Source organism: Nyctibius grandis, chromosome 3 (assembly GCF_013368605.1).
Source record: "Nyctibius grandis isolate bNycGra1 chromosome 3, bNycGra1.pri, whole genome shotgun sequence".
NCBI classification, from domain to species: Eukaryota; Metazoa; Chordata; class Aves; order Nyctibiiformes; family Nyctibiidae; genus Nyctibius; species Nyctibius grandis.
In genome coordinates, this window is record NC_090660.1 from 87,394,389 (window position 1) to 87,417,277 (window position 22,889).

The 22,889-nt window shown below is 46.1% G+C and overlaps 1 protein-coding gene across 4 annotated transcripts in view; it reads left to right on the forward strand.

Annotated features, from left to right (window-relative positions):
- The first annotated feature begins 2,747 nt into the window (after nt 1–2,747).
- SAMD12 (sterile alpha motif domain containing 12) overlaps nt 2,748–22,889 on the forward strand; it is a 195,094-nt gene continuing 174,952 nt past the window's right edge. For all 4 annotated transcript variants that reach the window (XM_068396367.1, XM_068396368.1, XM_068396365.1 and 1 more), the window contains exons 1-2: nt 2,748–2,831; nt 22,195–22,373. In XM_068396367.1, the coding sequence (XP_068252468.1) occupies nt 2,819–2,831; nt 22,195–22,373 (192 nt within the window). In that variant the 5' untranslated portion in view covers nt 2,748–2,818. The remainder of the gene's footprint in view (nt 2,832–22,194; nt 22,374–22,889) is intronic.

Sequence of the window (22,889 nt, forward strand, 5' to 3'; positions counted from 1 at the left end):
TTTTTTGGACAATGTGTCAGAGTTGGACAAGATAAAGATGGTGAATGGACAAAAACTGAGGGTCTCAGTCTGGGATGAGGTGCTGACAGGAAGCTCCTGATGCTCTTTGTGGGACGGGGAGCAGAATAGACCCCCTATAATTCAAGAGGAAGTAGTTAGTGACTTGCTGTGCCACTTGGATGCTCACAAGTCTATGGGACCAGACGGTATCCACCCAAGGGTACTGAGGGAGTTGGTGGAAGAGCTTGCTAAGCCGCTCTCCATTATTTATTATCAGTCCTGGCTAACCAGGGAGGTCCCAGATGACTGGAGGCTGGCCAATGTGACGCCCATCCACAAGAAAGGCCGGAAGGAGGATCCCAGGAACTACAGGCCTGTCAGGCTGACCTCGGTGCCTGGCAAGGTCATGGAACAGATCATCTTGAGCATGATTACACAGCACATAGAGGACAACCAGGGGATCAGACCCAGTCAGCCTGGGTTTAGGAAAGGCAGGTCCTGCCTGACCAACCTGATCTCTTTTTAGGACCAGGTGACCCGCCTAGTGGATGAGGGAAAGGCTGTGGATGTAGTATACTTGGACTTCAGCAAAGCCTTTGATACTGTCTCCCACGGCATTCTCCTGGATAAGCTGGCAGCCCACAGCTTGGACAGGTGCACTCTTCGCTGGGTTAAGAACTGGCTGGATGGCAGGGCCCAGAGAGTGGTGGTGAACGGTACCGCATCCTGCTGGCGTCCGGTCACTAGTGGTGTCCCCCAGGGCTCAGTACTGGGCCCAGTCCTGTTTAATATCTTTATTGATGATCTGGATGAGGGTATCGAGTGCACCCTCAGTAAATTCGTGGACGGCACTAAGTTGGGTGGGAGTGTTGATCTGCCTGAGGGTAGGAAGGCTCTGCAGAGGAATCTGGACAGGTTAGATAGATAGGCTGAGACCAATGGCATGAGGTTCAACCAAGGCTAAGTGCTGGGTTCTGCACTTTGGCCACAACAACCCCATACAGCGCTACAGGCTGGGGAAAGAGTGGTTGGAAAGCAGCTTGGTGGAAAAGGACCTGGGGGTAGTGGTGCACAGCTGGCTGAACATGAGCCAGCAGTGTGCCCAGGTGGCCAAGAAGGCCAACAGCATCCTGGCGTGTATCAGGAATAGTGTGGCCAGCAAGACTAGTGAAGTAATTGTCCTCCTGTACTTGGCACTGGTGAGGCCGCACCTTGAATACTGTGTCCAGTTCTGGGCCCCTCACTTCAAGAAAGACATTGAGGTGCTGGAGCGAGTCCAGAGGAGGGTAACAAAGCTGGTGAAGGGTCTGGAGGGTATGACCTATGAGGAACGGCTGGGGGAACTGGGATTGTTTAGCCTGGAGAAAAGGAGGCTGAGGGGAGAGCTTATCGCTCTCTACAACTACCTGAAAGGAGGTTGTAGCTGAGTGGGGGTTGGCCTCTTCTCACGGGCAACTAGCTACAGCACTAGAGGGCATAGCCTCAAGCTGCACCAGGGGAGGTTCAGGTTAGACACTAGGAAAAATTTCTTCATAGAAAGGGTGAAGAAATTAGGCATTGGAATGGGCCACCCAGGGAGGTGGTGGAGTCACTGTCCCTGGAGGTGTTTAAGAAAAGACTAGATGTGGCACTTAGTGCCATGGTCTAGTTGACACAGTGGTGTTAGGCCAAAGCTTGGACTCGATGGTCCCAGAGGTCTTTTCCAACCTAGTTGATTCCGTGATTCTGTGTGCCTTTCTCCTTCCCTGTGGAAAACCTCCTTCGGCTGCTCCAGGGAGAGTAGCGGGATGGGCTGACACCCAAGTGATAGAATCATAGAATCATTTTGGTTGGAAAGGACCTTTAAGATCATCAAGTCCAACCGTTAACCTAACACTACCAAGTCTACCACTAAACCATGTCCCTAAGCACCACATCTACCCGTCTTTTAAATACCTCCAGGGATGGTGACTCAACTGCTTCCTGGGCAGCCTGTTCCAGCATTTGATAACCCTTTCGGTGAAGAAGTTTTCCCTGATATCCCATCTAAACCTCCCCTGGTGCAACTTGAGGCCGTTTCCTCTTGTCCTACCCCTTGTTACCTGGGAGAAAAGACCAACACCCACCTCTCTACAACCTCCTTTCAGGTAGTTGTAGAGAGCAATAAGGTCTCCCCTCAGCCTCCTTTTCTCCAGGCTAAACAATCCCAGTTCCCTCAGCAGCTCCTCATAAGACTTGTTCTCCAGACCCTTCACCAGTTTCGTTGCCCTTCTCTGGACTTGCTCCAGTACCTCAGTGTCTTGTAGTGAGAGTCCCCTGGAGCCATCAGCCTGGAAGTCGCAGGGACAGAAATACCACGACAGAAATTCCCAGTGCACCTGTGCCACGGTGTTTTCTGTGGGCAGGTACCTGCTCAGCCCCTTCTTCCCACACCTTGTGGTGGTCACCACCCCTCCAGCCTCCCGCAGCCCAACCCATGCCACTGGCCACTGCCTGCCCCCATCTCCCGACTCGGCAGGTAAATGCGGAGGCAACCGACGCCGCCAAGTCCCCTCAGAGGGCTGCGGAGCCTCTCCGGCCGTACGGGAAGCCGGTGCCTGGGCCCGGCGCCCAGCAGCCCCCAGCGGGTGGCGGGCCCGGGCCGGGCCGGGACGGGCGGGACTCCATTTCCCGGCGTGCCGCGGGGCGGGCGCGAGGCCCCGCCCGCCTGTCAGCGGGAGCGCTGCAGGTTGATCGCGGCGGCTGCAGATGAGCGGAGCCCGAGCGCGGGCCGGGGGGCGGCCGGGGCAGCGCCGCCGGGGCCGGGTCGGCGGCCGGCGCACTATGCAAGGCCGGGAGGATGGCGGTGGAAGGTAAGGGCTCCGCGTCCCCTGCCCGCCGCCCCCGGTGTCCCTCCCTGTCTCCTCCCCCCGGGCACTCACCTGCGCCGCCGCGGCGGCGGCGGCGGCGGGGGGGAGGGAGGGGGGGGCGGGCGGGCAGTTGTGTCCGCCGGTGGGGCCTGAGGCGGCGGCGGCGGTGGCGGCGGGGCCACTCTGCCTCTTGCTGCACCGGCCTCGCCCGCGGGGCGCCCGGCCGCCCCCGGCGCCGTGCCTGCCCCCGGGCCAGGTGGCGCGGGGTCGGGCCGCCCGCCCGTGGGGGCTGGCGGCGGCGGGGAGGCAGCGGGGGCTGCCCGCGCAGCCTGCGGCGGCCGGAGGCTTCAGTCCGGCAACTTCCCGGCGGGCCCGGAGGTGCCGCCTCTCCCGGCACGGCGGGGGCCGCAGACCTGCGCCGCCTCCCGCCCAAGTGGCCCCGGCGGCCCCGCTCAGCCCGCCGGGCGCTTTCCCCGCCCCGCCGCCGGTCTCCCGCAGGAGCCGAGGCGCCGCCGTCCCTCGGTGCCGCCCCGATCCCCGGCGTGCCCTGAGGGGAGGCCGTGGTACCCACGAAGCTCGAGCAGCCCCCGTCCTCCCGCGTGGGCGCAGAGCTGTCGGCGCCGGGGCGGGCTCGGCCCCTCCTTACGCCTGTGGGAGATGCAAAAGCCCAAGGGCCGAGGAGCCCGGCTCCTGGAGAAGTACCCGATAACTGAGGTGGTGCCCACCAAGAGCTGGAAAGGTGTACGCTTTGCTGAGGTGTTCCAATAGATGCTGGGCTCCAGCGGCAGTCTGACGGTGGCTGCGTGTTCCCTTTCCATGGGGCTTTCTGGAAGTTGGAGGAGAGATGTGACTAGGTGTATGGGAAAAGGCAAATCCACTTTCCTGCTGTCCGCTTCCAAAATTCACTTGGTTTTCTAGTGCATTAGAGCAAGGCATTGAAAATCCTGGGGTTTGTGTCCCAACTTGCTTTCTTCTGTGCCCTCGGGAAAGTTTCAGAAGTCCACAGTGTGAAAAACAGCCATCTGACCCCTCTCCTATGCTTCATTTTGGGGTGTGTTGTTTTTTTTGGGGTGCTTATTTTGAGACTGGCTTGAGCTTTGTTTCTCAGATATGCTGAGATCTACAGTTCCATCAGAGACCCCTTGCTTTGTTGCTGAAAATCGTGTTGAAGCTGTCTTTTTCTGAGTACCCAAGTCAGCAGCACAAATGATAGTCCAGCAAAAACTTGGGCTTACTGAAGGCAGTGGACAGCTCAACATCCCTGAAAACCAGCTTCCTAGGCAAACTCAAATAAAGGTAAACAAACCTGCTATGTCTCAGAAGGTGTCTGTGTACAGCCAAAGTTGTCCACCCTAAGCTGTAAGGTTCTCCATGAGTCAAACAAATTTCTTATACACAGACTGCTTTACTGAATGGCAGCTTTGAAGACTGTAATGATATAAAGAAGGAAGGTAGTGGTCCTGAATAAAAGCATTGCTTCTATGATGGCAAAAACTTAGCAACATGAACTGGGCATGCGTGCCCGGTAGTGGGTAAGTAAGTAAATGAAACGGACTGCCATGCACCAGATGGTTCATATGCCAGCAGCAACCCCTATTTCAGTGTGCTCGCTAATGTCATCCTCCTTTATTCACTTGAAGTCCTTCTCAGACTGTTTGCTAGATCTTTTCAGGTCTGTAATAATTCCTGTCATATCTGCAGTGCCTTCCATCTGAGAATCTCTAAGAGCTTTGTAAATATTAATGAAGGAAAGCTCTGCTAAAGCTTTGGGAAGCAGTGCCTTTCCCTTCTCCTGAGATGGGATTTTTTTCTTTAACGCCTTCTTCCCATTTCCTTCCCCCAGGATGCATCCCTGCTATGGTCTCTCAGAACAGGCTTTCTTGTCTGTATGTTCTGCTTTCCTCCCATTTTGGGTTTTTCTCCCTCAACTTTCTTGCCTTTGCATAATTCTATTACCCTCACACTAGCACAGCAAGATGACTGCTTACTTCTTCAGCACAAGCAGCCATGTGGCTGTGACTACTTTGTGTGAATGTAGTGCATGCACATTTAAGACCTTTTCTTACCCATCTTTTTCTGTTGGAACTATGTTTCTTTGTGTGACTGTGCATAAAAGCATGCTTTTATCTTAATGCATCTTCTGCCGTATTGGAGCCCTGGGTGTGAGCTGTGTTCTTTTCATGAACTGTGACTTTTGGCAGGTAACACGTGGCATTACAGCTTCTGTTTGGGAAGCTGAGAGGTTACTTGTCCCTCATGGCTCTGATCACCACAGTGTGCAGATCCTACTCTAGTCAAAAGTACAGTTGTTGTTGAATCTTCTAAATTGATAGTTTTGTAGAAAAATGCCAATTTACTGAACTCAAAATGTCTTGGACTCAGGAAACACACACTGCTTCCCTCCCCCCCCCCCCCCCCCCCAAGTTGTTTGATTTGTTTGTTTTCATTGGAAAAACATTTTCCTGGTTTGCTGCTTGAGATCTCGAGAGCATAACGTGCTGTATACCAGCTCTGGAAGCTTGGAAATAAGGAAAGCCCTGAAAACCTGTTTTGAGCTGAGGTGGTCTGGCCTTCCAGTCTCTGTGGTAGTCAGCTGGGAGCTCGGCTAGGATGGGCATCCTGGGTCTTCAGACCTTTTTATAGAGTGTAGCAAGGCTTCTGGATGGCTGGGCCAACTGGCTTCTTGTGCGAGCTCACAAGTGGCTGGCTCTGGGATGCAACTGGCAGGGAGTGGAGAGGTCCCTGGGGCACAAGGAAACCATGGATCCTGGAGCATGGGAGTTCCTGGCCGGAGCCAACATCTGCTGCCCCACCAGCTCTGGCAGGGCTATTGTTCTGTGGAAACCGCCTGGTTGTCAGCCTTAGCCGTGAACCCAGAGACTCTTTGTTTCTTCTTTCAGAAATGCTCTGTGTGGCTAAAGTGAAAATATTTTATAACTTCTAGTTTGTGGAGAATCTTTGAAAAATTCTGATTTCATTTTATCTAACAAACTGTTGAAATCTTCCTCAAATTTGATTATTTTAATGCTGTCTTAGCATGGAGTGCTGGAGTTTTGTTATGGCAACAAATATCCAGTGGTTTACTTAAGGAAAACATCTGAAATTTTTTACTGGGATAGCTGACAGTGATGGATTTGCAAATATGAAATAGGAATTTGGAGGATACTACAGTTCTTTGCCAGTTATATATAATACATACCTGAGTGTCCCAAAAGAGATTATGTGGACTGGGACGTCCTTTGGGTTGCATAGTACCAGTGCTTCCTGATTGATGAAAGGGTTGGTGTGTGTTTGGGGAAAGTGAATTTGCACTCCTTAATATGAGCCTATCTAGATGGGAGCACTGCCAAGGTAAGTCTATTTTTAGACTTAACAGTTTTGACAATGTTCCTTTAAGTGTTTTTTTTCCCTCTAGTAAGAATGAAAGAACTAGGTCAGAGCCAGTAGAAAAAGGCTTTTGATCTCTGCAACAGCGTTCTCAAAAATTTATTTTTGCTGTTGTGCAGCAGAGGTAAAGGGGAAGGGAGAAATGATGATTTTTTCCCCCCCAGTGTTTATTGCACAGGAAAATGAGAGACTGACAGCACCCACCAGATAATGTATGCATGCAGGTAATCCCACACAGTTCTGTCGGGTCCCCTGCAGCTCTGACCTGTGGTGTCTTTGAGATTCCTGAACAAAGAAGTGCTAATTATATCATGGAGTTCTTACTACGAAAGTGTTTAATGAAGTTTGGTCTAATGCCTTTCCTGCTGTGTATAGGCTTTGGAAAGTGTATACATACGTTTGTTGCTGGTGTCCTCCAGATAGTTTATGTAAACTTCTACCATCCTATGGCTCTTCTGTAGTAGACTCATGCTACTGAGACCCTGGATCTACATACAGGAGAATATTTTTTACTAAGTAGCAGAGCCTTGCTGACATAAAATGCCAATGTCTCTGGCCTTACCCCTTGGTAATCCTCAAGGGGACTAGAGACTTGAAGGAGGTTATGGCATTCCGGAGTGTGGCATCAAGGTTTACTGCCGCAAGACTGAAGTTATTTGCAGCTTGTAACCAACTTCTGTCAAAGTGATCCTCTCGATTTCAGCAATGTGATATACCTGGGTGGAAAGTCTTCAGTGCCTAGCCAACTCCAATGGATATTGCATGCTCACGTGTGTTTCCTCAGAGACTTGAGATATGGTGAGCTCATAGATGTGCTATGCCAACTCTGGCAGGAATGTTAAAGCGAGTTCAGGACCATTCGAAGGACAGCTTTGAGGCAGGTTTCAGTGTAAGTACCTATCATGCTGTTCCAGGGTGTGCCCAAAAGTACAACTCTTTTGACAAATATTCAGTTATTCAACTTCGTCTTGTTCCTACACCCACTCCAGGCTCAGACTAGATGTCTCCACATCTAAGTTTCCAGGGAACGTGATCTAATAGCTGGGTTTTCAGCACACTTAATTGCCTGTGGAGCAAAGAAGTGACAAACCCTGTCATTCAAAAATAGCATGTGCTTCCATCAATGCTCTTATTTTCTTCAATAGTTTCCAACCACTCCTTAGCTTGAGGGACTCAGACATGTGGCTTCGAAAGAGCTGCCAGTTGGAAGCAGGGCTGAGATATGCACCTACCTCTGCTGTTGAAACTGTCATATTGGGTCATAGCAGAGGAGATGGATAGGACCAGTGATGGAGGTGCACACAGGGCAGAGAGGAGTAAGACCTGAACTCCAGCCTTTGGTCTTGGTACCAGTTCTGTATGTAATGTAGTGACTATTGCAAAAATGCATCAGCAGTTATGGGCTTCCAGACTATAGGTCTTCTCCCATCCGTATTCATGTGGCAGCCTTCTTATTGGGCTCTATAACACCTATACCCTTCTTTCTTGCTCAGCAACAGCACAACTTCAGAAGATGAGGCTACCCTTCTTGACAGACCACCACCACCCTCCCACCCCCACCTGCTGTGCATACAGCTTGGTGGCAGTGTGGGCTCCTCTGCTTTGAACCACTGCTTAGAGCCTTCCTATCTAGGTTGCTACATTGAAAAAGTCACAGTTCATTGCATCTGACTTTAACAAGACAGATAGTCAGTGATCCCTCTCCAAAGGAATAATGTAGCTAACTAAGGCCAGGAGTCTGTTTTGGACTGCAAGTTTGAACTCGTTTTGAACAGGTACACTATGCTCCTCAGGCATCATATAGGGAGACTGTGAGCTGAAGTTCAGAAGGTGCATTCCACTGTGGGAACTAGAGACCCCAAAATGATGCTGTGGCAACAAAGACTGTCACTGCACTGAAGTCTCTCTGGTGTATTCAGACTGAGTGGGGAGTGGAGATGATTGCAGGTTATGTGGTCATTTTCCCCTCCCTGGTTTTAGAAATGAACCCATATTAGGCAGGAATCAAGATACAGTATAGACTTGGTGTGTCACTGCATTTCCCTTGGATGAAATTTGGTTGTAGGGTAAGAGTGTACCTGGAAACTGAGAAGTGCTTTCAGGTCAACCAATTTAGATACAATTCCATGAGTGTTTGGCCTTACCCTTTAAAATACTTGGAAGACTCAGAAGCTGAAGGAGGACATTGATTAATATAAATTGGCTGTTTCAATGCAGTCGAATCCCGTCATAAGGATAAAACTTGTCAGGTGGTGGTGACGTATGGGCAAAGGGAAGGGATGGTGCTTTGAAAGTTCACATGCTTTCTCTGCCAAGAAGAGAAGGCAAGTGAGCAAATGACAAGAGTTAGACATTAGATGCATTTCCCTTCTTCCATACTACTGGAAAGAACTGACAGAGTCTGTAGTGACGTTTTAAGATCCCACCTTTACTGCTTAAATAGAAATTATAAAAAAGAATTCTTCTTGAGAGGGGTTTTTTTTTCTTTTCCTGAGGTGTCCAAGCATGGCAGGTAACATCCAAGGAGATTGTGTAGCTTTGTTCCTCTCGTTTACAGCTCAGCGTATGAGGCCAGGGCAAGCTGTTTGGAGCCGGTCTCTTGTGCTTCCCAGTATTGCTGTGTCACGAGGGTTATGGCAGGAGAGCAGCAGTGAGAAGATCGGAGTAAGGCACTGTAGCCAGGTGGTGGTCAGAGTTGCAGGTTGGTGTGGGTTGTTCAGCTAATAACCCTGGAGAGGTTTCTGTCCAAAGCATCATCTGTGCAGGCTTGCTAGTGAGTGCAGACCTAGGTACCTGGATAGCACCAGAAGTTTTTGTTCTGCCCATTGGACTCTGTAAGTGCTACAGCTAGTTTGCAGAGGGTAGTAGAGCTGCTGGCAGGCTACTGCTCAGCACACTGAGTATTGAGTTTCTGGGTTTGTTAGGGATACTGTGTCTAGTTCTGCCAACTTTCTCTGCTCTCCTGGCTGAGACAGCTTTACTCTCTTGTGTCGTGCCCCATCTCTCTGGTGTCTCCCTTTTTTGTTCAAACTGTATGATTTCTGAGGCAAGGACTCCCCTTTCTGTGCACAGGAGATACTCAGAGGTTGGGACTGAGCAATCCTGTTGTGGGTTATTTCTCATGAAAGCTGTTGCCTTTGAATGGATACAGGTATTTACCCTTGCAGATTAACGGTTGAACAACTCAGCCCTCAATTATTTGCTCAAAGCATGCAGAGAATGTGGAGGGAGTAGTTCTGGAAGGTGCCAAAGGCAAAGGTGGAGAAAAGGGCTAGAAAATGGAGTAATTTTGAAGTCTTCTGAAACTGTCTGCTTTTTGGTGGTCAAAATAGCAAATAGGTTTTCAGGAACTATGAGGAAGAGCTCCGAACAAGGCAAGAAAGATCTTTGTTTCTACGTCATTGCCTATTGCTCTTGTATTTTGAATGCTCCCTGCAGTTTTTGCTTGCCACACCCCAATAAAGGGACAGGACTGGAAAGAATACAGAAGAGGGCAGTCTGCTGGTCAGAGACGCTGTATGTTCCCTGAGGGCAGGTTACAAAGATTCTGATTCTTTAGCTTGGAGAAGAGATGACCTGGAGAGAATCCTTAGACGTTGATGAATGATTTGGAGAAGGTGAAAAAGGAACTAGGTCACAAGGCAGAACAGTGAAGTGTAGGGTTTTGTGCTTAAAATAAAAAAAAAGGAAATAGTTTTTCATATAATACACAGTTCCACAGGTGCAGCTTTCAACCTTGGGTCATTCCTAACCCGCCAAGGAAGGATCAATTCCTGCACGCCCTGCTCTCACCCCATTTCCTTCAGCAGTGGCATAAAGGGCTAGACTTTTAGTCTGACCCAGCCTGATCACTTTTATGACAAAGTCTAGCTCATCTTGTGTGCGTCCAGAGCAATTCCACTCACCACAAGAGCTTGATTTATGTCAAGTAACTGAGAGGAGAATTCGGCCAGGACAACCCAGAAACACAGAGAGGAGATGGGGGATTGGGCACTGAGCTATAAAAACGTTAACAGACAGGGTTGTGATATATCAGATATGTTGCTCTCTTTTTCCCAATAGATAAGTACTGATACTGTTCTGTAAGAGGAACTGTCTGCTATGTCAGGTCAGTGGGATTGGGGGGGGAAGGAGGGGCCCCACATTAGGCTGCAGCTATAGAAATGCCATCCTGGAAAATACCAGTTCCCCACAGCAGGTAGGGTTGGAAGCTGCTGTACTGACCTGCATAAATGAGGTGAAATATGGCCCGACACCTTCAGGAGAGCCTGAAGCAGATTAGATCTACAGATCTCACCCTTAGTGGCTTCTGCCTTGGGTAGGTTGTATGTTCCCTCACCTTTGCATAGGGTCCTCTTTCTCTCTCCAGAAGCATCCTGTGGCAGGAGGACTACAAAGAGAATGATGAGGGAGTTGCTGTCAGTAGCTGCGTGCTCTCTGTGCAGCATGAGCTAAACTTGGCATTAAAGAGCAGGTTCATTACTCAAAACAGCAAGAATTCACCCTAATAGGTGCTGCTTGTGGATGAAGCAAGTGGGTGGGCAGGGGGACTGAACTTGGGCTGAAGTGAACTCTGCATTCAGTTACAGGATCTAATATGCTTGCAGGGAGTATGTGACTGAACAGAAGGGCGTGAGGAAGACATTTGGTGTGGATTGTAGCCTGTCTTTAGTGCGGTCCTATCTGTCTGTATAATGTGGAACCTTGGTAGCTCCTGCTCTTCAGCTGAACATTCAGGTCATTACTTCTCTCCATTCCCCCACTCATTTGCTCTCCTCTGCCCTGTTTTTGTGGCTTCCCCCCCTCGAGGGGATTTTAGTTGAGTTGGTTTGCTTCTCTGCAAATAACCTAGTAAAAGCAAGAAAGAGACTTTTAATAATGCTGTTTCAGAAACGTAAAGAAAGAAGAATTGTAACGTGTGTAAATAGAAGCTTTCTCCTGGATTTTCCTCTAGCAAAATAATTGCATGCTCTCAGCTAACGGTTTGTCGCTACACAAATCAGCTGGGGTACTAGAGTGAGTAGGATACAGTGGTATGAGTAAGCAGTAGGAGGTGAAGAATTTTACTGGGGGAAGGCAAGAAGGCATTTCCAGGCTCTTCAGTTAAATGTGCAAGGGAAGGTGTAGCCTCGAACAATGATAAAGGGGGGTAACTTTTAGGCAGTTGAGAGAAAGCCAGGACTGAAAACAGAAGTCAACTGCCAGACTGCAAACTAGTTATGCTAGTGAGAATGAATAAATATATTTGCCTTTGCATTTTGATGACTTTGTGCATCATTCATGGGACAAGAAACAAAGCCTTGATTCACAGCTGGATTGCAGCCATTTCTGTGCCACATGTTCAGCACAGAATCACAGAATGGTTGGGGTTGGAAGGGACCTCTGGAGATCATCTAATTCAACCCCTTGCCAATGCAGGTTCCTCTAGAGCACGTTGCACAGGGTCACGTCCAGGTGGATTTTGAATATCTCCAGAGAAGAAGACACCAGCTTTCATGAGTAGGGCCAAGGCAGAGATCTGTGATGCGTGTCTGAGACAGCACACCTCTGATGCCATAATAAAGGCTTTACCTGTGTGTGTCTGAGCCGTGCTTTGTATGCTGGATAGGCTCACTAATGTTTAGAAAAGGTTTCTGATGTAATGCTGGCTGATGATAGAGTTGAGTAGTAGTGCTATTAGGACTTGAGCTGAGTGTTCTTAGACAGGTAATTTGCGGTGGAGTGTGACTAGCTAATCTCCTAAGCAGTGATTGCAAGACAAATTTCTTCCAGGAATAGTGGAACTAATGAAGACTTGTTTCTTACCCAGGTGTGTTCTTTATCCCTTCTGTCTACTCCCTCTCCATATTCACTGTGAAATCCTCAGAGGGCAACAGTGGTACCTAGTCTGGAGGTTGCCCAAGTCAGTTGATGACTGACAATTGCAATGTATGGTGGATACTTTTCCTTCAGAAAGAACATTATTGTAAATCTCTTCCTCTCTATCTACCCATTGATTTTTTTTGTTTTCATACTTGTACTTCTTATCTCCTGTAGCACCCTCTTTGATTGCAAGTCTGTGCATCTCACAAACTTGAAATCCAGAGCTGTTGTTTCCCTTTTCAGGAGAAGCTTTGTAGATGCTTGGACAAACCTTCTTATTAACAGAGGATGAAATTAGTTTGCATATCAAATTAATAACTATTTTGTACTGTAATCCATTGCTCCAGTGATGTTCCTGTATACATATGATGCATGTTACTGGCCTTTATTACATTGTTCACTAAGATCCATTTTGCTCTGAGCTAATTGCATAGCTCACCAGTCCCCTTCTTTGCCCGTATTCTCCTCTTCCTCTATACCTGTGCAGGATTTGTGGTAGACTTGCCTTACTTATTCACTGAATTGGTCCATTTTTCAATGAGCCTCTTTGTTGACAGTGTGAGTTCAAAAGCTGCTTGTACCAACTGTACATTTATTAAAATGGAATGAGAAAATGCTTTAGAAATAATTTGGCTGTCCCGTCGTTGTGCCTGCTTTTTATCATGAAATCCTGTTGCTGTTACAAAGGCAGCACTTGCATTGCTGAGGCTCCAAAGTCTATTTAGCATAGTGATAATGTGCGGTCTGTCTCCTGAAGAGCAGGTGTAACAGAAACTGTATTTTATGTTTACTGCCTTTGCTAAAGTCTATGAGATAAGGGATGGCAAGTGCCATACGTAATATAAGTAGTTTTCAGTAGGAAAATTGTCAAAAATGCACAAGTAAATTTCTTAGGTGACTAAACTTAAGTGTATAAGTATCTTGGTGGGATGAGGGTCTTAAAAGGCAAACTCAACCCGTAAAAGAAGAGGATTTCTTATTCTGGGCTTAGTGTTTATGTTCTGTAGACAACTAAGGAGTCTTTCTTCTCTCTATACACTCAAGATTTGCATGGCCTTAAACCAAATTATGAGTTTAGTTTGATTCTGATGAAACTCCTAAGTTATTTCTTCTGGTTTCTTGGTATATTTCTGATGTTATACAAGACTCACTGCCATCAGCTGCCTCTTAACAGCTGAGGTGTGTGTAAGAGATGTATGTGGAGTTTCATAGATTGTCTCATGTTTTTTCTCGTTCTCTGTTTGTCTTTGGCTGTAGTTTTGGGCACTTTTTCATTGCTTCTGGAGAGAGTGAATGGCTTGTATTAGTAATTGGCTTGGTACTGTGGGATGACTACCCAGTTACTCATCTGGAGAGGTTCAGAGATAGATCCATCAGGAGTGCAGTTACTTTAAATTTTGTCTTGCTGATGATAATTCTAAAGGGGTAAAAAAGACAAAAACTCCAAAATTTACAGTTACAAACTCAAACGAACACCCCTCCTCTGAACGCTTCATCCCCTTCTGCCTCTATCATCTTCCTACACCTGTCTCCCCACAGCTCTGCCCTCCCTGCCCATCTTCTGCCTCTATCATCTTCCTACACCTGTCTCCCCACAGCTCTGCCCTCCCTGCCCATCTTGATGTGGTTCAATGTCCACTTCCTTGCTGCAGAGCTGTATCTTCTCTTGCCCTTCGAGATACCTCCCAGCTGGAGGGCATGTCCCACTGCTTGGACAAACTCTTGATTGTAAAATTAATATGTTGTAAGAAGTTTATAATTTGTTAAGTTGATTAATCCAGTAGATGATTAATAGTCATGATAAAGAGAGGCTAGAAAGACAAGCAACTCTCTGGAGGGACCTGAAGGTACAGCAGTGTGCTGCTGTGTCTGCCAAGCCTTGCTGTCTATGTCTGAGCTTTGAACTCAAACCGATGGGTACAGTTCATCAGTAGCAGCAGTTTGAAAAGCACGCCGCAGCTCAGCGCTGGCCTGGCTTTTGGCACAGCCTGTTTGTGATGCTGATTTTTGATGCTGACTAACAGAAGAACATAGCTAGACACCAATAATACTTCAGCTAAGTACTTTGGGACTTCAGCCTTAGAGGAGGTTTCTGGTAAATCCATGTTATCTGTACTGAAGTAGAAAAGGTCCTGACTGATTTGGTGGGCTGCTTTGCTGCAGTGAATACTGCTGATTTGGTGGCCCTTGGATAGGCAGGTTCCAGAAACAGAGTGGGCAAAATCTTGAAGTTACCTCCTCAGCAGGTTGCAAGCAGTATTTACTGGGTGGCAACGTAAGCAGCAGGTTGTATTTGTGTGAAACTTTGACTGCGGTTTCAGCTGGTCCAAAGTGATGGGTTGGGGGAACTGTGCTGATTTACATTAGCTGGAGATAGGACTGTATGGAGAAGTAATTCCTACAGGCAAAAGTTTCTCAAAACTAGGAACTGATTAGTGAAGCAGATGGACCATCCATAGGACTTACAGAAACTGATTACTGTGGAAAAACTTTCTCCCAGATAAAATAGTCAAAATAATGCTAAATTTTATAGTACAAATTAAAGTCATCTTTATTAGCTGTTTTTAATCTTGTTTTTTAGTATTGTAGAAGTGGTAACAACTGCTTAGGTAAGACATAATCTTTGAAATAATCCCATGTTTTCTAGGGATATTCAGAGTTACTAATGAAGTACAAGCTTCTGGAAATATGGGAAGAGCTTTGCAAGGTGGACCCTTTTTGCTTGTTTGGTCAGTGTTGAGCAGGCATCTCAATGCTCTCAGTGTGAATGTCTCCCTGAATCTGATCAACCCAGTTAAAGCTAGGTGTGAATGATGGCAAGCAAAAAGGCCTAGGGATGCTGTTTGACTGCTCGGTATTGAAATGCAGCATCTGGAAGTGTATAGAAGTCTGACTGAAAGCACTGACTGCAGAATTTGATGTGGTTGGAGCTTTGATTTGCCCTCGACAAAGAACTGGGCAGAGATGGAAGGAACAGGTCTAGTGAGAGCTGCTGTCCAAAGGTCTTGCAGGATCTCGTTTCCTGGAAATACCTGTTAAATCTTCATGACCTTCATGAGAACTTGAGGTGACTGAAAAGATATTTGGATCCTTTTTATAAAGTCCCTGCTATGTCTGACCTGAGTTTGTTAATGTTCCAGCTGTACAGACTAACTTCTGTCTGTCTTTTTCAACAATGTGGCATTTTATGGTGGGAGTAGCAGGTGGATTGTATGGACTTACCTCCTAGCATTGTGCAGCTAAGTCTGTGTCATGAATACATAAAATGGAGCTTGCATGTTTGCCAGTATTTGACACATGAAAGTTTTCTAAGGATTGTTAGAGGTTGATGGGTATCTCCTGTGCCTGCTTTTTGTCTCCAAATAGCAAAAGCTAGCATATGACTGTGATGCACACAGAACAGGGCAGATGAGTAAGAAGATGCTATTTTTACTTGATTGCTTTTTAGAACAGAGCAATTGTTATTGCATGTAACTCAAGTACTTGCCAAATACTCTTTAATGTAGCATTAATTGATCTGCTTAAAATTTTAAGCAGCCAGCAGTATTCCCACTGAAACAAGTAGTTATGAAACATTTGACACAATAGGCAGTGGAGAGCACAGAGGTAGAGATTGATCATAGCTTTGATCTGCTAAGCCTCGAGCCTACAGATGGAGAGACAAAGACTTTCCATCTGCCCATGCAAAACTTTGGATATCTCAAGCCTGTGTTTTTAAGAGTGCCTTCAGGCTTTTCTCAAGACAGGATTCACAGAGTACCCTCTAGTAAAATGCAAGGCTTCCCCCAGATGCCAGTAACTTACTATGGCCCTTGGTGACTTTTGTGTACCATCAAGCGTGCTCAGACAGGCTGTCTCCTGGCTGCTTGCCATCCGGGAGGCAGGAGTGTATGGGAGGGAGGTAGAGAGGGGAACATTCATGTTGCCTTGCGAGCTCTCCTTTTGAACTGCATACGCACGCCGTAAGGGACCTGCGTGGGCACAGAGCTCGGCTCACACGTATCAGCTTCTGCAGGGCAACAAATTCTCTTGCTCTGTCTACATGGAAAGGACTTGGGTTTGTGTTCTAGCATGTGGAAAAAATACACTGTGTATTGCATTAATTTTGTTCCTTCCCTAGTTTTTTTTAGGACAGACGTGGTCATTTTTCCATTTTGGGTGCTCCACTTACTATTTTCTTGCAGAGTTTTTTGACTATTAACTTCGCAGATCTCAGCAGTCTTTTCTTTAAAGTTCTGGAAAAGTGGATATTTTCCTGTAGATTCAGCTCTACCATTGAGCTAGGAGTACAAGAGCACTTAAGTACCTTTGTTTTAAATAATAGTTTGTTTTGTAAATGTAATCTGTAGAGCTTTGTTATGGTGTCTGCCAGCACCATTTGTCATGAGCTTGGTGCTGTGCAGTCAGAGCTGTACAGAACATCCACCCTCCCTCCACAAAAGAAAACAAGTTCCCACCACAGAAAGCTTTCAGTCCAAGTTAAGTGACAATAGTTAGGGAGCATGAAGAGAGACACAGCTGTTAGGTGGGGTTTTCAGCAGGGAAAGGAGAATTTAAGTGCTCTGAAACTGGATGAAGAGTTGTATTACTGAGACATATGGATGATATATGAATATTGAGGTTGTATGGAAGAATATTGGAAAAAGGTTCTATTTCAAAATCTAACGATACTGTTGATATCTAGTGGTATTGGGCTGATACTGGAGGTAGAGTTTGGTGTCTTGATGGACTTTTAAAGTCTGGGAATGATGAGGTGGATTTAATTTGGTAGAGTGAAGAGGTGCTGAGACAGTAGTGATATTGTCTAAGCAGCGGTGTGGGAAAATGGTCTGAGTGCAGAGGGTGGGGTGAGCTAGCATTAGCTAATACCAGGGTAATAAGAAGTAAGAGCCTGGACAAGTATTTTAGCAAGAAACTACTTTGTAGGTAGAATCTTTTCCAGACGAAAGCCATTAAGTCCTGAAAGAGATTTAAGAAGAGTCAGCCTTAGCTGACTGGTCAGAGCAGTTGAGTTGTGATAAAGCTGGTGATTTGTGATTCTTTTGTAAGAGCTGCTTAGACTCAGTTCTACAGGATGTTAACCCTGGGTGCTGTCAGTCCCCCAGCCCCTTTTGCTTTGCACAGTCGATCCTGAGTTTAGTGCTGATCTTATCTAGCTAAAATTATATAAGGTGCTGATTTAAGAAGATAGTATGTTATTATTGACCAAACCTTGATATATTTCCCTGCTTTTAACAAATCTTGAAAGGGAGCAATTATGGTTTGTCTTGACATTTAAAAGGAGGCAAGAGCTCCATCTCTGCCACATAGATGGAAATATGTATTTTTATGTGGTAACAGGAAATAACAGACCCATGTACGCACATAGTCTTTGCTTCTTACCCTCTGTGTGGCTGAGAGTTGGAGGCAGCACTAGAGGAAAACAATAGAGCTGGCTACCTGAAGACGGCTCATGACAAAGAGAGATTAGCTTTGTGACTGAGATACTTTGCATCTCTGCTTCTTTTTTTTTTCCTTCTGCCCTTCAGTCTGCCTTAACCCCATGCTGAGACTCTTGTTCTAGGTGTGTCTTCCTTAAAGAACAGATTCAGCCCAGGTGTATGGTAAGCCAAGACTGTGGTGGGGGTGACGGAGAGAGGTGAACTCTTTCCTTCTCCCTCTAGCCTTAGGAAATGCACCACTACAGGCTTGGGGAAGAGTGGTGGGAAAGCTGCCTGGTGGAAAAGGACCTGGGGCTGTTGATCGATGGCCAGCTGAATATGAGCCAGCAGTGTGCCCAGGTGGCCAAGAAGGCCAACAGCATCCTGGCTTGTATCAGAAATAGTGTGGCCAGCAGGGCAAGGGAAGTGATTGTCGCTCTGTACTCAGCACTGGTGAGGCCGCACCTTGAATACTGTGTTCAGTTTTGGGCCCCTCGCTACAAGAAAGACATTGAGGTGCTGGAGCGAGCCCAAAGAAGGGCAATGAAGCTGGTGAAGGGTCTGGAGAACAAGTCTTATGAGGAGCAGCTGAGGGAACTGGGGTTGTTTAGTCTGGAGAAAAGGAGGCTGAGGGGAGACCTTGTTGCTGTATACAAGTACCTGAAAGGAGGTTGTAGCAAGGAGGGTGTTGGTCTCTTCTCCCAGGTAACAAGTGATAGGACGAGAGGGAACGGCCTCAAGTTGCACCAGGGGAGGTTTAGATGGGATATCAGGAAAAATTTCTTTATGGAAAGGGTTATCCAGCAGTGGAAGAGGCTGCCCAGGGAAGTGGTGGAATCACCATCCCTGGAGGTATTTAAAAGATGAGTAGATGTGGTGCTTAGGGATATGGTTTAGCAGTTGACTTGGCAGTGCTGGGTTAACGGTTGGACTTGATGATCTTAAAGGTCCTTTCCAACTAAGATGATTCTGTGATTCTGTGAAATAAAAAAAGCTGTCTCCCTCCCTCATCTCAGTATCAGCAACTTTGGAAAAGTCTTCCCTGAGGCAGCCTGTGTTTCTTTTAACCAGTCACCTCTTTTCAATAAAAAGGGAATGGGCATGTATGTCAGCACTAGCAGCCTCTCTGATTTTTTTCTCTCTTTTGTATCCTGAAGGAGCTCAACATAAAGCATTGCTGAAACAGTGCTAACATTCATTACTCCTGAAAGAATGATGGGCTAAGAGTCAAGCAGCATCTTGCCATGTGATATATTTCTTTTTTAAGCCATCCAAGTGATGCTTATGCTACCATGTTATCAGAAATCTGAATCATTTGCTCCCTGTAATGCATGGTAAATCAATCCTGTAACCCAGGAGGCTTTCCTTGTCCATCCCCTACCACCCTCCTCCCTAATCTGTATTGTTTGGGGGCACAGGGAAGGGAGGAGTTGCAATCCACAGGAAGCTTGCTGCTGGCAATGTTCTTCCAGGCAGTGTCCACTGTGCTTTGTGATTTCTCTCTAGTGAGCACTGGAAGGGGGCTGACAGCTAAAACCTGCCTGTTTCTGGATGCTGCTGAGCTGTGTTAGCATTTCAAAGGTGTATGCAGGAGCCTTCCTCTTCAGCTAGGCAAGATCCTTGCAGAAGACAGTTGGAGGGATTTTTATGGATCGCATTCCGTACCAAGTGCCTTTCACTGCTGATTTTCAGCCCTTGCTGGAGGAGGATGTGCTGGGAGTACTTTTACAGGTTGGTTAGGATATCTTCCATTTTTTGTGAAGGAGGGAATTAGTTTGGCTACTGAGAGAACAGTTTCCATCCTTACTGGGCTGCAGAAACGCCTGTCTTGGTGGATCACATCCATCTTTTCTGTGGTCTGGCAGATAAACAAAGTAGTCATTAGTAATTACTTGTTTCTTTCAGGTAGGTAAATAACTAGAGGTGATAGATAATGATAGGTGGATATGATCTAGGGGAGAGAGAATTTTTGGTGTCTTAAGACACACTAATGTAAATATAAAGCACAAAATAGTATCTCTTTGAAACCTCCCATGGGAGCTTAAAAGCCCCAAAGACCCCCTTCGTTGTAACAGCTTGGCAGGTTCTGGATACCTCCCCATAATGGCTGTACAACCAGAGCAGGTGAAGCCGGTTAGCTTCACTGCAGATGTGAAAAGAATTTTGCATTTTCTCTGACACAGACATCCTTCAAGGGAAAAAATCAAGCTGCAGCTGTGTTCAAGTTCAGTTCCATTGTGGTCACGTAGCCATGACAAAACCAAAATCCAGGAAGGGGTAGGTATGGTGTGTACCTAGAAATAAAGGGCTCAACAGTTAGGAAATGCCTCTGCTAACAGTATTAAGGTTTAAGTATTTATGTTTTGGATTGACTCAGTGATGTAGCTGGGAAAACCAACAGGAGGAAAGGAGTGACTTGAAGACAGTCATGTATTTTTTTCCCTCCTCACCAGTGAAAGGCAATGCCAGAACGGTGGGATTTGGTTTTGTATTGCCTTCAGTCGACCTACAGAATTGGTTTGAACCAGGGGAGAAAGACACTTTCAAGGAGAAGAGCTGCAGCTAGACTTGGGGAAGAGCTCCTTAGAGTTGGTTTGGGAAATGAGGCTCTGTAGCAACTCTCTAGGTATCAGGAAGAAATTGCAGATGCCTGCCCTACTAAAATGAGACAGGAAGATGACAGATAAGAACAACTGCTGCACAGGCTGCTGCAGACCCCTTTTCCTTATGTGTTTTTTTCCCTATTAAAATAAAAAATGCTCTTGTTTTTGAGAAACTGGTGCCTGAAGGGGAAACCCAGGAGTTCCCAAAACACTTGTCAGAGCATTTTCAGTGCTTTTAAAGCACATCCACAACTCACTATGCAAGACCTAAGCAGATGGAGGAGCCCTTTTGAGAAAGAAGGGATTTTTAGCTGGAAATCCTTCTCCTGTGGCAGTCCCTGGGGTAGCCAGTAGAAACCCTGCCTCACCTCCAGGAGCTCTGATCATTCATCTCTTCTGTTTCCTTCCCCAGAATGAGGTCTCTTCAGGGCTCAGCTCTGGACATGATGTAGTGTAGTGATTCCTCCTTCTCTTCCTCTCATGCTGTCTGCTAAAGAATTGACTATTTGAAGAGGGAACTCTGTCTCTTTTACGTGTAAAAGAAGTCCAGGACCTAATCCCCTACAACTACTCACAGTGAGACTGAAGTTTAGTTCGCTTCCCATTTTTAGTTTCATTTACTAGTTTTCTGTGGGCCAGTGACATATTTTTCCATTCTTCTGTAAAGAATGGCTGCAATTTGTAATAAAACATGTTGTAATTCTTTGCTACTTTGCATAACTCAGTGTCATTAATGAATTATCCTTCATAATGTTCCTTCGACTTGAAGCTAGGAGATGTTTCCATCCCTAGCTTGCAGGTGTAGGTATTGTAGTACTTGGACAGATCACTTATCTTTTACAAATATTTGGATGTTTTAAAAATCCCAAGGAGAAAAAAACAACTTTTTGGCCTTTCCTTTAACTCTGCACCAAGCAGTTGCTGTAATTTAGGCTCAAAGTTTTCAATTAACACTCTGGGATTTCAGGTGAATGGATTTTCAATAGGTGCTTCTCCGTCTGCTTGAGCCTGAGTCCTGTCAGAGGCTTTCAAGGGCTGATCCATAGCTGGTAGAAACTGGCAGTTCTCATTCCTTTCCCTACTCCCCACCCTTTGTTTCTAAGCCAAGCAAGAGTAAAAGGGCAGCTTTTATTTTGGCTTTACATTGTGTTTTGGGTTTCTATTCAGGTCTGTCAAACGTTGCACCACTGTATCTGAGCAAAGTTCTTTTGCATACAGGGGAAGTTGGGACCATTAATTAGGAGTCGTGCTAAAAGTAGCGCAGTTACCCAGGAACATGAATGCAAAAATCGGATACTCGCATGAAGGGGAAGTTGCCTCAGGATCCACACGTTTTAAAATCGCTACACGTGCCAAGAAGGTTGTTCAGGCTGCTCTCTATGTCAGTGCTGGAATGGTGAAATCTCAGACAGAAAACGATTAAACTACTGCCATAGTTCTAAATGTGCATTTCTGTGGTATGGTTTGCATTTATTTTATTTTTTCCTCCGGCTGCTTTCCTTATTCTGCTGTCATTAGTCCGCACCTCATTATATGCTCCTAGAGAGTACATCCCTCTTGCTTGTTAGGATGGTGTAGGTGGTAATTTGCAGTGGGACAAAGTGCTGAAGGAGGGATAATCAGCTGGGTAAGTCATTACTCTGTGCAGAGACCGACTTGCTGTGCACAGCTTACTTATCTCACATTGTTTAGGACCTAGAATGTTGTAGTAATTGAAAGTGTAATAGAAAAACTTTAACTTGCTTGCCTAGAAGAGAAAAAAGGTATGGCCGAATGATGAATACATGGGATATATTGTCCTACCCTAGTAAAAGCTGGAAGTTGAGGTTCTTGGATCCTGTAGTGAATCCAGTAGAGCACAGTTCAACACAGTAGCCTGCACTAAATAGCCTTATGCAGTGCTGCATTGCTTCTCATTTTCTTTCTCAAATATCTCACCCTGAATCCATGTCAAGGTACAGACAGTTCTTTTGCCATGATCTGACATAGCTCTGGTTGCCATATGGTACTTCCTAGTACTTTGTAATAAATGTTTGTAACATTGGGTTCTTCTTTCCTAAGTAGTGTTTTCTCTTTCTCATATTTTTTTCCCAGCTATCCATTGCAATCTGAATCCCAATGGTATTGATCACCCTGTCCCCACAGAAGGTATTAATCTGCAACTTGAAGGTGAAGGAGTTGAATCACCCTCTGTTAAGAACACTAGTACTCCAAAAGGTCCTGAGTCAAAAGAGACGCCCAAGAAACAACAAGTGGAGCCAGAAATATCTAAGGTAGGCAGGACTGAGTTATTATTTATTTTGGTGAGTCTTAAAGAATCCAGGCTTCTTCAAGTCCTGGCTACTGCTTAAAAAGCATTTATCATCCTGTTAAAGACATACAAATGTGCAAAAGTAAAAGTCTGAGGAAGTGGGTGTTACAGGAGCAAGGTATTGCCATGGGGTTTTAGCCCACACACATGTTAGACATTGCACTATTTTATTTTTCTCTAGATGAAGATAATTAAAATAATGGAATCTCTCTTTTTCATGCACTGTGCAGACTTTTTTCCCAAATGACGTGGGTAACAACCAGCATGGGAATAGATATGTTTTTCTTGAAGTTTTTTTTGTTTAGCTGTTTATTTTTTTTCTGGGGCAGGTAAAGGAAGAGAAAGGTTCTGTGGATATATGAATATATGGACTTTTTATGTGAGTGACTGAGTTTAATAAACTGTTAACTAATTTTAAGTAAAATACCAGGTGAATTCTTCTGTGCCTGGTATGTCAGTGAATAAACATACTTCAGAG